The sequence below is a fragment of the Hibiscus syriacus genome, unplaced genomic scaffold (assembly GCF_006381635.1).
Source record: "Hibiscus syriacus cultivar Baekdansim isolate YM2019G1 unplaced genomic scaffold, ASM638163v2 tig00112445_pilon, whole genome shotgun sequence".
Taxonomy (NCBI): Eukaryota; Viridiplantae; Streptophyta; class Magnoliopsida; order Malvales; family Malvaceae; genus Hibiscus; species Hibiscus syriacus.
The window spans coordinates 122,115-138,068 of NW_024063334.1; the positions used below are offsets into that span (position 1 = coordinate 122,115).

Here is a 15,954-nt window from a genome sequence, read left to right on the forward strand (position 1 = left end):
GCAACACTTACAAACGGTACATCACCCAACTATACAAACCCCCCCCCATTACAGAAAAATCATAAATCAACCAATTCCTAATTTTTCCATTTCATCAGCCTCCGCATTTGCACTCCTTGGAACCAACCGTAGAATAACTCCCCGATCCGTTATCACTTGGAACCAATTCCTAGTTTTTCTTCGTGACCTAGGCTTTCTATATTTCCTCTTTCCTTTCCTTAGCTTTGCTGCAATCCTAGGCTTTCTATATTTTGGTCCCAGAAGGTCTATAATTTTTTTTTTACTTTTTTATGTTCCATTATGACATTCTTGCTACTTCATGATTGGCTAAACTGGAACTGGAATCAGGGAATTGTTGAATGTTTTCCTTTGGGTGTATCATACATAGTTCATTTTTTGTTCTGCATGTACTCGCATTATTTTTCTATCACTGATCAGAACAATACTAACAGCTGGTTATGAAGAAATAAAGTCTTGGTCCTATAAGGAGTTGTCTTTTGCCTGTGGTATTAGTATTCGGAGATATATATATATATATATGGAAGGGATGTTACCTGGGGATTCCTCACATCATTCAACATCTGATAGTGGGCCTTCTAGAAGTTCTCAAGAAAAGCAAGAGGAAGTAGGTCGTTGGTATTTTTCAAGAAAAGAAATAGAAGAAAATTGCTCATCAAGAATGGATGGTATTGACTTAAAGAAAGATACCTACTTGCGCAAGTCAGACTGTACATTTTTGCAAGATTTGGGCATGAGGCTGAAAGTGTAAGTTCATGATTTACATTCAGACACAATACTTTTCTTGTTGGATGCTGCAAATGCCTGATTTATGCTATTGAACTTGAATAGTGTTTCATTAGTAGCCTTTCTTATCATGGAGTGTCGTTTAAAATAGAAATGGAAGTTAATGTAATTTTGTGTGTATGTAGTTGTGTGGGTGAATGCGGGCATGTGTGTCTGTTCCACTTGTGATCAATTTGCGTAAAATTTATAGCATGAAAAACAGGAGTAACTGTTGAGTTTTATTTTAGGCAGAAAGTTCTTAAATTGGTGTATTTAGCATGGTTAAATCATAATGTTAAAATGTTGAGAGATTATGTAATGCAGATTCCTAACTGTTTTAGTGCTGGTATCTCTGTCGAATATTCAATTTAAAATCACCTAGGCATAATTCTGTAACAGAATGATCAATCTGAATATTAGCAGTATGGTTTCAAAATGACGAAGTATCTTCATTTCCCTGTCAATAGTAGTCATAGCTGCTATCACCAATACTTTTAGGAAACATTTTCTGTTTTGATAATGCCTTTTTCGTGAGCTTATCCTGGATCTCTGTTGCCTGCTATAGTGACAAAATATTGATAGGTAGTTATTTGCAAGTAGACTGATGCTGGAGATTATCTTGTGTTAGCACATTGGCACTCTTGCATGTCTGTGTTTTGTCAGTCTGTCATTCTGTAGTTATTTGCCTTATTTTGATACTCATGTGCTCCTATCTCTAGCAAAAGATACTGCATATAAGTTTGTAAGCACACTGTGCGTGAATATCATATATCATTCTTTGCATGATTTTGGCATTATATTATTGGTAAAAGTGCTCTACATCAACAAACAATGGGTGTCAGTTGGGCAGTGCTTTTCTTTTGTGACTGCCTAGTTTTTCAACAATTTGTCAAACCATGAGAGTGTGTCATGTTGTTCTTTTACTTTCTACAATCTTGTGGGTCAAAGGAGTTGTTTTGGCATTCTGTTGTCTGATCACAATAAGTTCCACAGTTCTGACATCATGGGTATTCATCATAAGCACCTTGATATTTTTTTGACCTGATGGAATGAATTTGTCTAAATTTATTATCTGATACAGGCCCCAGGTAACAATAGCCACAGCAATAATCTTTTGTCACCGGTTCTTCATTCGACAATCACACGTGAAGAATGATAGAAGGGTGAGTTATCATTCTCGTTCTCTGGTGAATCTTGTTAAAACTTCTTTGAGGTAAATATTTGTAATCTGGATGGTATAGATTTCCTTTAGAAATCTAAGCTGACTTTCTCTTATGTTTCATTTTGAACTTTTATTCAGTTAGCATTTTATGTTTCATTTTGAACTTTTATTCAGTTAGCATTTCTTTTGGGTGACATATGAATTATGATGATTGCAAACCGGAATGGTTGAGGTGTGAAAGCTGTGAGAAGTGTTATAATTCAATCTTGTAAACATAGTTCCTTTGGTCAACTTAACCTATCATCGTATTTTTGATGTAGACTTCTGTTAAGAAAGATGATTGGCTCGTAACAATTTTTATGTCACATTCTTAAATTCATTTCCATGCTTCACAGACCATTGCTACTGTGTGCATGTTTCTTGCTGGGAAAGTTGAAGAGACACCTCGTCCATTGAAGGATGTTATTCTTGTTTCCTATGAGATAATGAACAAAAAAGATCCTGCTGCAGCCCAGAGGATTAAACAGAAGGTGTTCTTTAAATTTATGGTGCTTTCACCAGTTTATTTGTGTGCCTCTTTCTGTTGCTCGAGCTGCCAATTGTCCTCCATGTCATGCCTCGTGCTCCCTGACTTGTGCAATTGTTTTCTGACTGCTCCCATTTGTCATTTCATTTGCATAATCTTTCTAAATCATTTGCTGTCACGGTTGGAGAGGGAAGACGAGAGGGAGAAGAGGGAGGACGAAGGATGAGTATCGAGGAAGGATTGGGAGAATTGGGGGAAATGAATATTCAAGGATTAGGGATTGAGATTGAATTGGGAAGTAATTACCTGAGGGAAGAGCACGTGAGGAGCACGGGGGGAATTAAAACAATCACCCAGCAGATCCAGAAGGATGGTCCAGCAGATACGGGTGGAGCACAGGAAGCCCAGATGAAGCCCAATTCTTGTTATGATAACAGAATTGGTTAGTAAGGACGTCCAGCTGGCATAACAGATTCTATTATGAGTGTATGTAAATAAAATGGCTATGTAAAAACAGAAATGGTTATGAAATGAATGGATGAACTTTCTTCTCTCTGAATTCTCTCCTATTTTCTCATCTTTCTTTCGAATTCTTCTCTATTTCTCTTCAATCTATAACATTTGCATAATCTTTCTAAATTATTTTCTCTCGTGTTTGTTTAGTTATATTTTCATCCATTTTGTTATTCCTCAGATGCATACAATTGATCCTTCTAGTTATATTTTCCTTTTATGAAACCCAACTAGCTAAATTTCCCATGCATAAGTCTGTACTTTGTATGTGAACTTCATCTTTTTGATGTTAGTCGCATGTAAAATTTGTCTAATCTGTTATCGTTCGGTGATATATTGCCAATGTGTGTAAATAACTGGCAGAGATATAACTTTCCGTATTTTGTTCTCTTCTCTTTCCTTGTGTCGTAATCTATTATTTTGTTTCTCTTTAACTCAATTCTTTCGTGGATTCTACATTTTTTTTTCTCCAGCAGCTGTGTCCTTTGTATATGGATAGAAGAGGTAAAGGGGGGTCTTGTAATACTTCAGAGATTATGTTGCACAGGCCTAAAATCGAGTTACCTTTTTTTGAAGGTAGTAATCCAAGAGGTTGGATACATAAATGCCTTAAGTATTGTTCATTATGTAGTATTGCTGAGGAGCAAAGAGTAGAAGTAGCTACAATGTGCTTAACAGGTAAAGCAGAAATTTGGTTTGATGGCTACATCATGCAAAAATATCATGTTACATGGCATGAGTTTGAGGCAGACCTATGTCATAGGTTCTGTGATAAGGTCTTTTTTGATATAGTGGAAGAGTTTACAAAGTTGGTACAGAAAGGATCTGTAGAGGAGTATCAGGACAGATTTGAAGAACTACAGCCTCATATGCTTTTACAGAATCCTACTCTAGGTGAGGAATTCTTTGTCTCTCTGTTTATTAGTGGATTAAGAGATGATATTAAACATAGAGTCAAGGCCCTAGACCCTAAGACATTATCTGAAGCATACATGCAAGCTAAACTGTATGAATTGTCTGTTGAATTTGAAAGTAAAAGAATGAGGCCAGTTTTTAGAAACCCACCCTACCCAAATTCCCTACCTATTCCTAAACCAACTCAGTGACCATTTCCACAAAAGAGTTTACCCACTTTGCCATAAAAACAAAATCTAATAGAGTACAGAAGATAAAATAATATGTGCTTTAAGTGTGGTGAGAAATTTGTTCCAGGCAATCAGTGTAAAACAAAACAATTGGACATGATGATTGGAGAGGAAACTATTCTACCTTCAGATACACTACCTACTGATTCAGAACAGCCAGCCCTACAGGAGGAAGAGAGCCTAAAAATATCTATGAATGCTATCACTGGGTGTATTGGACATAATACACTAAGAATTCAGGGCAGTATCCAAGGCAAACCATTGAATATTCTAATTGACAGTGGTAGTACCCACAATTTTTTAACACCACAGTGGGCTGAGGCTGGTATACAGGTGAATGCACCTTACCCTTTGGCTATTACAGTGGCTAATGGTCAACAACTCTATAGTTCAGTAAGGTGTAATAAAGTTGAATGGCAAATGCAAGGACACTCTTTTGTTCATGATTTTATACTTTTACAGTTGAGAGGGAGTGATATGGTATTGGGAGTAGATTGGATGAAACTATTCAGTCCAATCTTGATGGATTTCAACAAAATGACTCAGTTTTGTTCACCAAGATGAACAAATTGTTATACATGGTTAACAACCATCTCATTTTTTGCAGCAAATTTCAGGAGCTTCTTTATTGAAAATGACAGCTTCAGATTCTGTTATTTTGGGACATGTATTATTATCTATGACAGAAGCCTCTAAACCTATTCCTGCAACTATTCAGTCTCTCCTAGAAAAATACAGGGCTATTTTTGAGGAGCCAAAAGGTCTTCCACCAGTAAGAATGACCATGGTATTCCTCTTAAACCTGATTCAATTCCTGTCAATCTCAGGCCCTACAGATTTCCACATAACCAGAAGGCTGAAGTGGAGAAGCAAATTGCTACTATGTTATCTTCTTCTATTATTCTGCCTAGTAGGAGTCCGTTTGCCTCTCCATGCCTCCTAATTAAAAAGAAAGATGGATCTTGGAGGTTCTGTGTGGATTATAGGCAACTAAACAACATGACTATTAAGGATAAGTTCCCTATTCCTGTTGTGGAGGACTTACTAGATGAATTACATGGTGCTGTTTACTTTTCAAAGATTAATCTCAGATCAGGGTATTGGCAAATCAGAATTAAGGATGCAGATATTCACAAAACTGCAATTAGAACTCATCAAGGCCACTATGAATTTAAGGTAATGCCTTTTGGCTTACTAATGCCCCAACTACTTTTCAGGCATTAATGAATGAATTATTTAGTTCATTCCTTAGAAAATTTGTGTTGGTGTTTTTTGATGACATTTTAGTCTACAACAGTTCTATGGCAGCTCCTTTTGCTCATTTGCAAAAAGTTTTAGAGGTGTTACAAGCTAATCAATTATTTGCAAAGTTCTCCAAATGTTTTTTTTGGACATACCCAAGTGGAATACTTGGGACATATTATTTCAGCAGCAGGGGTTGCTACTGACCCTAGTAAAGTGGAAGCAATGAAGAATTGGCCTCTTCCTAAATCTTTGAAGTCTTTGAGGGGATTTTTGGGATTAACATACTATTATAGGAGATTTATTAAAGATTATGGTGCTATAAGCAGGCCACTGACACAAATGCTTAAAGCAGACAATTTTAAGTGGACTACTACAGCTTTGATTGCTTTTGAAGATCTTAAAAGAGCCATGTGCACTGCTCCTGTTTTAGCTCTTCCAGATTTTAATCATAATTACTATTTAGAGACAGATGCAAGCTCAGGAGGTATAGGGGCTGTTCTATCCCAAAATGGTAGACCTATTGCATTTCTTAGTAAAGCCCTCAGTCCTAGAAATTCTACTCTCTATTTATGAAAGAAAGTATTTAGCTATTCTTTTGGTAATATCTAAATGGAGACATTACTTAGAGGGTAATCCTTTTGTCATTAAGACTAATCATGAACCTCTAAAGTATCTTTTGGAGCATTAGTTTTTTTTATAGAACTTTTGGAGCAGAAGTTGACCACTACAATTCAAAAGAAAGGATTGGCCAAGCTTTTGGGTTTGGATTATACCATCCAATACAGAAAAGGGAAATCCAATGTGGTGGCAGATGCATTATCTAGACAATGGGAGGATCAGGGACATTGTTTGGCTATGGGCACAACTATAATTATTCCTAGCTGGGTGCAGGAGGTGGAGGCTAGTTATAAGGAAGATTTATTGGCTACTGATTGAATCACTAAATTGACTGTTCATTTTACTGCTGATATTAAGTGGAGATATTCAAAGGGAATCCTTCGATATAAGGATAGAGTTTATATTGGAGAGGCTACAGATTCTTCAGACATTACATGACTCACCTCATAGGGATCATTCTGGAAGTCAAGCTACTTATTATAGAATTAGATCTTACTTTTATTGGCCTAGACTTAAAGCTATGGTGGTCAATTATGTCAAACTTTGTGCAGTATGTCAACAAACTAAGGTGGAACATGTTGCTAAACCTGGACTGCTACAGCCATTACCTATTACTTAGCAAGCTTGGGAAGTTATCACTATGGACTTTGTTGAAGGATTACCTACATCTTTAAGGAAGAATTGTATTCTAGTGGTGGTTGACAAGTTTACTAAATATAGTCACTTTTTAGCACTATCACATCCTTACTCAGCAGTTGAGGTGGCTAAATTATATTTAGATCACATATATAAGCTTCATGGCCAGCCTAAAATGGCCATTTCAGACAGAGACAAAACCTTCACTAGCCTCTTTTGGAGAGAACTAATGAAGCTCTTAGAAACTAAGACCCTGTTTAGCACTGCTTACCATCCTGAAACGGATGGATAAACAGAGAGGGTGAACCAGTGCTTAGAACAGTACCTAAGAGGGCTTTGTTTTTACCAACCAAAGCAATGGGCTAAATGGTTGCCACATGCTGAGTGGTGGTACAATTCTACCTACCATACTGCCTTGAAACTAACACCTTTTCACGCTCTCTATGGCTACAAGCCTCCTACAATGGTTTGGTATACAGACACTCAAGTAAATGCAGTAGCAGAGTTAATGCGTAGCAGGGAAGACATCTGACAATTGGTGAAATTTCAATTGCAGCAAGCCAGTAATAGAATGAAGTAGAAAGCTGATAAAAACATATCTGAACGAGTATTTCAAGTTGGGGATTTCGTTTACCTGAAACTGCAGCCATATCGACAGACTTCTCTCGCTCTGCGGAAAAATTTGAAATTAGCAGCAAGATTTTATGGGCCTTATAAGATTATTAAAAAAATTGGGGAAGTAGCCTATAAACTAGACTTACCAGATTCCTCGAGGTTGAACCAGTCTTTCATGTCAGTTTATTGAAGAAGCATGTTGGGCCTGAAACAGCAACTTCCACAAATCCTCTTGTGATTGATGATGAGGGTCAGTTTCGGGTAGAACCCAGCAAAATATTAGGAAGAAGGATTGTTAATCGACATAATAAACCGACTACACAGTTGCTGGTTCGGTGGACTAACCTGGATGAGATGCACGACACCTGGGAAGATTATTCGGTATTGCGAGGGCAGTTTCCGTCGTTTGATCCTTGGGGACAAGGATCCTCTGATGGGGCGGGTATTGCCACGGTTGGAGAGGGAAGACGAGAGGGAGAAGAGGGAGGACGAATGATGAGTATCGAGGAAGAATTGGGAGAATTGGGGGAAATGAATATTCAAGGATTAGGGATTGAGATTGAATTGGGAAGTAATTACCTGAGGGAAGAGCACGTGAGGAGCACGGGGGGAATTAAAACAATCACCCAGCATATCCAGAACGGTGGTCCAGCAGATACGGGTGGAGCACAGGAAGCCCAGATGAAGCCCAATTCTTGTTATGATAACAGAATTGGTTAGTAAAGACGTCCAGCTGGCATAACAGATTCTATTATGAGTGTATGTAAATAAAATGGCTATGTAAAAACAGAAATGGTTATGAAATGAATGGATGAACTTTCTTCTCTCTGAATTCTCTCCTATTTTCTCATCTTTCTTTCGAATTCTTCTCTATTTCTCTTCAATCTATAACACTTGCATAATCTTTCTAAATTATTTGCTCTCATGTTTGTTTAGTTATATTTTCATCCATTTTGTTATTCCTCAGATGCATACAACTGATCCTTCTAGTTATATTTTCCTTTTATGAAACCCAACTAGCTAAATTTCCCATGCATAAGTATGTACTTTGTATGTGAACTTCATCTTTTTGATGTTAGTCGCATGTAAAATTTGTCTAATCTGTTATCGTTCGGTGATATATTGCCAATATGTGTAAATAACTGGCAGAGATATAACTTTCCGTATTTTGTTCTCTTCTCTTTCCTTGTGTCGTAATCTATTATTTTGTTTCTCTTTAACTCAATTCTTTCGTGGATTCTACATTTTTTTTCTCCAGCAGCTGTGTCCTTTGTATATGGATAGAAGAGGTAAAGGGGGGTCTTGTAATACTTCAGAGATTATGTTGCACAGGCCTAAAATTGAGTTACCTTTTTTTGAAGGTAGTAATCCAAGAGGTTGGATACATAAAATGCCTTAAGTACTGTTCATTATGTAGTAGTGCTGGAACTTTATGAGCAAAACAGAGTACCCCCTTCTCAAGGTAGTGAAGTAGAAGGAAGTGCTGGTGGTGGCACATCTCATCGAGGCCCTTCAAAACATCCTTCTGGAAGTGAGGAAAAACAAGTTTCATCACGGTCGGGAGTCGACCATTCATCTGCGGAGAATCATGGGATGCCATCAAAAACTGCACAAAATCAAAGGAAGGATGATGAGAGTGGAGAGTTGGGTAGTGTTATTACTGATCAGAGGATAGATATGGAAGCCAAGGATATTCAACATCCTGAGCATTTTCACCAGGAGGAGAACCCCAGGGAAGTCTCAAATAAACGAACTGGGGGAGAAGATCAGGAAAGAACCGGTGGAAGAAATGTAACTGCTGAAGCAGGTGAGTGGAGAGATAAGGCTGGCAGTGTTGTTGGGCGATACTTGGACACTAGAGAAGGGCCAGTTGGCCAGTCTCCCAAAGAAGTTATTAAAATCGACAAGGATAAGGTGAAGGCTGCACTTGAGAAAAGAAGGAAATCTCGTGGAGAAACAATGAAGAAAAGGGATGTCATGGATGAAGATGATCTTATTGAGAGAGAACTGGAGGATGGCATCAAATTAGCTGTGGAAGACGAGAAAATCAAGAGAGAGCATCAACAGAGCTGTTCTAGGAATGAGAATCAAGACCATGTTAAGGATCATGGGGAGATGGGAGAAGGGAACAACTTTGGTACAAAGGGGCAATCATGTAGGGGATTTGAAACCGAGGGTACTGAAGAAGGAGAAATGCTGGACGATGCTTCTCCGATGATGAATAGCCGAAAGAGAAAGGCAGGAAGCCCACCTGACAGACGGTTGGAAGGGAAGAAGCGCCATGAGTACATGTCGAGTTACAATCATGACACCATAGAAGATGGACAAAAGACCGGTCGGGGTAGTTATGCAGATAAAGACCATAAAAGGCATGAACACGAAAATCATTCGTGAAACTGTAAAAAAATTGTACTTTACTGATATGAACATGCATGATCTGTAAGATCATTAAATTAGATACTGATTTCTGACCATGGGTATTGATATTTCTGAACTTTGCATCCATATATGTACATAGGATTAGCTCGATTTTGGTTGCCTAGAATGGCACATATCTTGGCTGTAACAGAATGTTAGGAACGAGGGTATTTCAGTTGCTGTAATGGCAGGGGGCTTTATGCGAAGTGAAGAGGCAGTTAATGATTTAGTCACATACATATGAGAAAAGGAGGCAATTTTCCTTAAAATTAGAACTCTTTAGGATGCATGACCGGACTAGGGGTTTGATTTTTAATTTGGAAGATGCCCATGCCATGTTATTTTTAATGTTTTGCTGTAATAAACTTTGGGTTTGATTTTGATGCTCAGCTCCGTCGCCGCTGCCACCACCATCCTTTTTCTCTTTTCTAATTGTATTAGAAATTATATCATGGGGAAAATTAAGCATATGGTGACAAAAATGAAGCCTATATTATAATAGTGATAGCAAGTAAGCTAGCATGACCACATGGGCTCACCCAAGCTAAGCTAGCCTGGTCCACTGCCATATCCATGTCAAAATGGGCTTAGATGAGAGTGGACAGCTGTTAGTTGTGCTTGTGGACCCGAACCCATGTTGTGAAAAGGATACGTTCTGCCTCACACGGAGGAGCAACACCTCTGGCCTGTACCAAGGCCAATTGGGCGGTGTCTTTTTGCTGCTGTAGTGATGATATGGCCTCATAGACCATGCTGCTGACCTCATCGCCCGCAGGTGCACTGGTCGTTCCTGCAAGTTCTTGTGCACATTAGCAAACTTAAGGAGTTCATCAGCAGGGAAATGAGCAAAACCAGTCATGTGCACGCATAATGAACAGCAGGGAAAATAGCGTTATATATTTTATTATAAATGTCTTTATATATTCTATTATACATCTGTCTTAGAAAAAGAATAATAAATGCATAACAATATGCATTATCTAATACATAGCCTGTATTTAACCGATATGGGATTTGCTTATTTGCATTACCCACACGAACAATTTCCTAATATACAATGTTTGAATGAAATCAATGAATGGAGTAAACAGATTGTTATGAAAAAGGAGTTCTAGTTATTGATCTATATATGGGGCTGTTTGTCACACTTCTGTAAATTGACAATTTCTTCTGTTGCATCTGTTGACTGAATGACAAAACTTTTGCTTCAACCCTTGCTGAGAACCCAATGCTAGTGGACCTCTGAGAGTTCCTTTGCTCTCTCACCCACATTTCATTGTCTCTCACATCATCTTTCTTCAAGCATTTCTCCATTTCTTGGATGACATGGTCATCCATGGGATAAAACGATCTTTGGATTGTGATGTGTACGAAGTAAGGTAGAAGAGAAACCACGACGACGACCATTGTGATCATCCAGTATAAGGGTGCGGGTCCGATGACTCCGATGAGGACTTGGAATGCGTTTCCCGATAGATCAGGAGGCAATGCGCCATAGACTAGCAAGAAAATGTACCATAACAGGATGCTTCCCCATATGGAGAGATGTTGGATCCAAGTGAAATGGCTGGTGATTATAGCGATTTGACAATTGACGGTCCAGATCACACAGGTGTACGTTATCGCACCGAGGGAATTCATGTCCGTGACGAATCCGTTACGTTGTAGTGCGGTCGGGGAGAGTATGTAAATGTTTGCAAGGAAGATGACAAGGGAAGTAACCACACCGTTTAGTATCCACCCGATAATGCGGCTCCAGCTGAAGTGTACGTTCCTTGGCCCTTGCTGATAAAGTGCAGGAAACTGTTTCGGAATAACCAGATAAAAGCTTGTCAGAAAAAAATCTGTCAATGTTTCCCAGACGAAAACTGTCCGTGTACGTATTTAGTTAGCGTTTACCTGCAAGCATATGTCTGACGAAACATCCTGCTCGAGGACACCTAACGCTACGACGGGCAAAGATGTCAACATCACATTGAACATCGTCATGTACCAGTCATTATACAAAACTTCTCCGGAGAAACTTGTGTATAGTTCATAGTAGAACAGAGTGAGGCCAAATGCAACATTCTTGTAGACAAAGTAAAGAACCTAAAACAATTCACCAGGAAAGGAAGATACAATTATGTCTTGAATATATACACAGACACACATGTATAGAGAAGGTAAATATGTACCATCTTCGATATTCTCTGATAACACCAATGGCCATGAACTATAAGCAATCTCTCCAAGAATCGAAACTGCGGTAGTGAGAAGTCGCTGGCCATGACTGCCTGTTAAGGGATCATCCATGAAAATGGAACTTTTAGTTTGATCTTACGACGAACTACATCTTCGCATGTTTATATCTCATCATCCATATTCATAAATCATTTTATCATACATTACCTGCATTCCTTCCATACCACTGATCCCAACTCCTATATCGGCTTCTTGAATCATACCGACATCGTTCGCCCCATCGCCAATTGCAAGAGTTGTTCTGCCAGTGTATTGCTTTACCAATCGAGTGATCTGTGATTTCTGGTTTAAATTCAGTTAAAGCTCAAACCTAAAGCGATATCGAACAAAGACAAAATCGACATACCAGAGCTTTCTGTTTCGGGGACACTCGACAACATATGACAGAAGCACAGTTGACGGCTAATTGTAAGAACTCGTCCTTGATGTTCCCTCTCAAAGCGATTTCAAGAGCTTTTCCGTCTATAATGAGACCATATGGTGCTTCATTGTTTCCTTCTTCACACAGCAGTTTGTATGAACATTGAATTTGTTGCAAAATGTCTTCCTCCATTGCCTGCAAAGCTAGAAAAAGAAGCCACTGTCATTACCGACTCGAATAAAACCGAAAGTGATCGGAAACAAGCATATAACAATCGACATAGATAACTTCCTTTCCAAGTTAACTTTTACCTTTACTTCATTATTCGACTCAGCTTCTCTGCTCAAACTCAAATGGAATTGCATCATGTCCTGCCGGAGTAAGCTACACGCGAATCTGCCAAATCGGGAAATACAATAGCAGAAGGATAGTTGAGATAAATACAACCAAATATATACATCTACACAGAAAGATATCGAGCTGTGATATACGTCTCACCCGATATTTACAGCCGTCTCCCTCTTGTCACCGGTGAGCAGCCATATTTTCAACCCTGCTTGGGCGAGTTTATCGATGCACTCCGGAACCTGTTATGTTCATAAATGGAATGAGCAGTAAGACCTTCAGCATTTTCGTGCATGAAGGATCATATTCCATGCGCATGTATGAATATATATGGAACATAAGTAGATGCCAGACTGCAACCCTCTAATAAAAGCAGTTCGAAATTTTCGGTGATGTTAGATGCACTTTCTATGATCTCTGCTACTCGAAATAACCGGACAAGGCGTAGAAATATCGACAGACGAGGGAGATAACTGACTGACCCCTTTTTGTAACTTGTCTTCAACAGCTACAACACCTAATAAGATTAAATCCTTTTCAATCATTTGGGATGCTTGCTCTAGCAATTCTTCTCTTTCAGGACCAATGGTGGCTTTGGCTTGTGTAAATGTTGTGTTCCAACGTTCATACTCAGCTGCCTCAAGCTCTCTGTAGGCAAACGCTAGCGTGCGAAGACCATCTTCTGCATAACTCGAAAGATGCAATGCTGTTGCTTGCTCATACGTCCTTCCGTTATCGGCTAGTCTATCGAAGATTATGCTGAAAATCAGAAGCAACCGGAAACACATGAGATCAACAGATACCCGGTTTCGATCGGCTCTCGTTTTAAGTAATCCGAAGAGCGAGGTATACCTGTCTGCACCTTTGCAAAGTAGAAAAATTCGACCATCTTCATTGCTAACTATAACAGACATCCTCTTACGTGAACTGCTGAATTCTAACAGATTTAGCAGCTTGTATTCCCTGAAGATGACTTTGATATCAAGTTTTGGCCTTAAATTTGAAGGAAACTTGTGGAAACAAAGTAAATGTTTTAAAAATAACCCAATGTTACCTCTCAACCTCCTCCATAGATGAAGGATCAAACTCCTTAAGAACCATCAATGATTGAGTTCTTCTAAAAAACTGGAAACCGAACTCTTGCGACGCGATAAGGAACGATACTTCTTCGGGTGATTCTGCTTCGTAACTTAGCTTATCGGTTTTACGGTTATCATCTTCGATTGGTATGCCTGTATGACACAAAGCCATGACTCTAAAGAACATTGTGATATCAGATAAGTTGGGTCCACGTATCCAGTTCTTGTTCATAAGCCAGTCATCTCTGAAGTTGAAGCCCTTGATAACAGGTTCCTCGGTTTTCAAAAGCCTTGCATTCCCATTTTGAGCACTAAAACTGGATACCGAGAAGTCTAATAGCTCGAAGCTTCGGGTTGCTCTATTGGTCTCGTCCATGCTGAACTCGAATGGCTCCAAATTGGCATTCATCCTCGTTGATGCAGCGAGGTCAACTTCAGTTATGTCACCCCCATAGGAAATTCCTGCAATTGAGCATTTCCTGAACTCCATCTGATTACTTGTCAAAGTCCCGGTTTTATCTGAGAGTATCATTTCTACTTGGCCAAGTTCTTCGTTTAAATTCGAAGTTCGAGCTTGAACAGATTTGCGTGTCACGTCATCGTACAGTTCGATATCTTTATCAATAAGCATTTTCTGTAGAACTTTAACAACTTCAATGGAGACGTATAAAGAAATGGGGATCAAGTAGCCATACAATATGAGAGCCCGTATGAACTGTAAAACAGCTGATTTTACCGGCTTCGATGGATTGAAGAAGAGATCGTCATCATCATCTAAGCTCGAACCATCTGGCAATAGAAGGTACCACCAATCAACCATGTCATGCTTCAAGAACAATGAAGATCCAATTGAGGAAACCAATGAAACCAAAACAAGTATTGAGAAGAGAATGTAGATAATATGATCCATTTTCCTCTCTATTCGGCTCCGTTTCGACGGCGACCTTGTCGAGTTTCGTACTGCTTTCGTATCGTGTCCGGTGAAGATCACTACCCCATAGATGTAATCAGTGTTCCTAAGCTTCGAATCACGTAAAAGCAATTGAGAAGGACTCAAAGGATAGGATTCGTTCTCAAACTCCAACGTTCCTACAAAGGTGTAAAGATTCGGATTCGGATCCTCACAACGAACTGTGGCCTTGAATCCACTGAATTCTTCATCATCATTCAAGCAAAGACTGGCTTCCAAGCATCTTTTGATCTTCAGATTCGTTTCCCCATCAAGATTCATGGTTTCCACATAACAAACACCATCTTCATAGCTGGAAGACAGCAAAAGAAGATCACTGGGAAAGTATTCATCTTTGTTAACCTTCACAACATCTCCTACACGAAGCTCTTTCCATGGCTTATCCACGAACACTCCATTACTCATACGAGTCTTCACGGTTCGATTGTTCACATCCAAATCCTGTAACAGAGTTTCAAGCAAATCAAGTCAAATTGTACAAATATGGATCAAGAAGACGAGAAGAACTGATGTTTTTCAAGCCATATTTTACCTGCAAGAATCTATGCCAATCTTCAATGGCCTCTTTAATCATGCTGATTCCAACAACAAAGATCAAAGGAACGATCAAGCTAGCTCGAGAGAAAGGAGCCAAAGAGAAGAGTGAGAAAACAGCTGCCAATAGAAAATAGAAGTTGGCAACTCTTCTGAACTGCTCAAAAAGTGCCCTTGGAAGGAAAGTCAGAACATTGTATTTGGTTGTGGATATATTGTTGTAGGGATACTTGTGAGGCTTCTTTCTGTGCAAGTAAGGCTCGTTGCAGAAAATGACCCGAGTGAACCCCAGCTGACCGACTCGATCAGCCGGGTGTTCTTCGGATGTCGAGGGTCTCAAGCAACCAAAAGAATACAGTTTGCTCCATCTGATCTTCCCTTTCCTTGTCCTGGATGTTGCAGCTGCCATCTTCAACAAGTTCACACAAGGCAAAAGCCGGGAGAAATCATATAGATCCTTGGGATTCAATGAAGAAGATACAGATTACAGCCATTGACAACACAGAATTTATTAGGTAAATGCAAGCAATGTTAAGACAAATAAACAAAATTGCATTGAAGTTGTCTTTTCTTAACTGTCCCTTAGCTTTGGTTTTTTTTAATGTTTTAAAATATTCTGTGTTGTTTCATTGAAATTCATGGGGAGGGACTTTCAATGCTAGAGCTTGGACTTTCTCAGATCTAGCAGGCCCTCATTTAGCCGCGTTTCACGGATAATTGGAAACATTTTCATCCCTCGTACACTTCACCCTAGAATTCG

General features: G+C 39.1%; 2 protein-coding genes across 2 annotated transcripts; one reads left to right on the plus strand and one right to left on the minus strand.

The window, feature by feature from the left end:
• Nucleotides 1-243: 243 nt before the first annotated feature.
• On the plus strand, nt 244-9,898 carry LOC120179746 (cyclin-T1-5-like). The gene is made up of 5 exons (XM_039185262.1): nt 244-765; nt 1,865-1,946; nt 2,341-2,640; nt 8,160-8,238; nt 8,661-9,898. The coding sequence occupies exons 1-5, from the start codon at nt 539-541 to the stop codon at nt 9,635-9,637; spliced, it is 1,665 nt and encodes a 554-aa protein (XP_039041193.1). The 5' UTR covers nt 244-538; the 3' UTR covers nt 9,638-9,898.
• Nucleotides 9,899-10,707: 809 nt separating this feature from the next.
• LOC120179738 (probable phospholipid-transporting ATPase 4) lies at nt 10,708-15,713 on the minus strand. Its single transcript, XM_039185258.1, has 11 exons — nt 15,193-15,713; nt 13,666-15,101; nt 13,464-13,574; nt 13,094-13,370; nt 12,765-12,853; nt 12,578-12,662; nt 12,252-12,461; nt 12,053-12,178; nt 11,839-11,937; nt 11,561-11,752; nt 10,708-11,464 (listed from the first exon to the last, which is right to left on the minus strand). Exons 1-11 carry the CDS (start codon nt 15,601-15,603, stop codon nt 10,757-10,759), a joined length of 3,744 nt encoding a protein of 1,247 aa, XP_039041189.1. The 5' UTR covers nt 15,604-15,713; the 3' UTR covers nt 10,708-10,756.
• Nucleotides 15,714-15,954: the final 241 nt, after the last annotated feature.

Bases quoted from the DNA above. Each gene is read 5' to 3' on its own strand.
- LOC120179746 (XM_039185262.1), top strand. From the start codon at position 539: ATGGAAGGGATGTTACCTGGGGATTCCTCACATCATTCAACATCTGAT. The intron at 766-1,864 runs GTAAGTTCATGA...TATCTGATACAG, and splicing joins TTGGGCATGAGGCTGAAAGT to GCCCCAGGTAACAATAGCCA. The intron at 2,641-8,159 runs TTGCTGTCACGG...TTTCTAAATTAT, and splicing joins GCATAATCTTTCTAAATCAT to TTGCTCTCATGTTTGTTTAG.
- LOC120179738 (XM_039185258.1), bottom strand. From the start codon at position 15,603: ATGGCAGCTGCAACATCCAGGACAAGGAAAGGGAAGATCAGATGGAGC. The intron at 12,462-12,577 runs GTAAAAGTTAAC...CTAGCTTTGCAG, and splicing joins AGTCGAATAATGAAGTAAAG to GCAATGGAGGAAGACATTTT. The intron at 11,753-11,838 runs GTACATATTTAC...GAATTGTTTTAG, and splicing joins ATCAGAGAATATCGAAGATG to GTTCTTTACTTTGTCTACAA.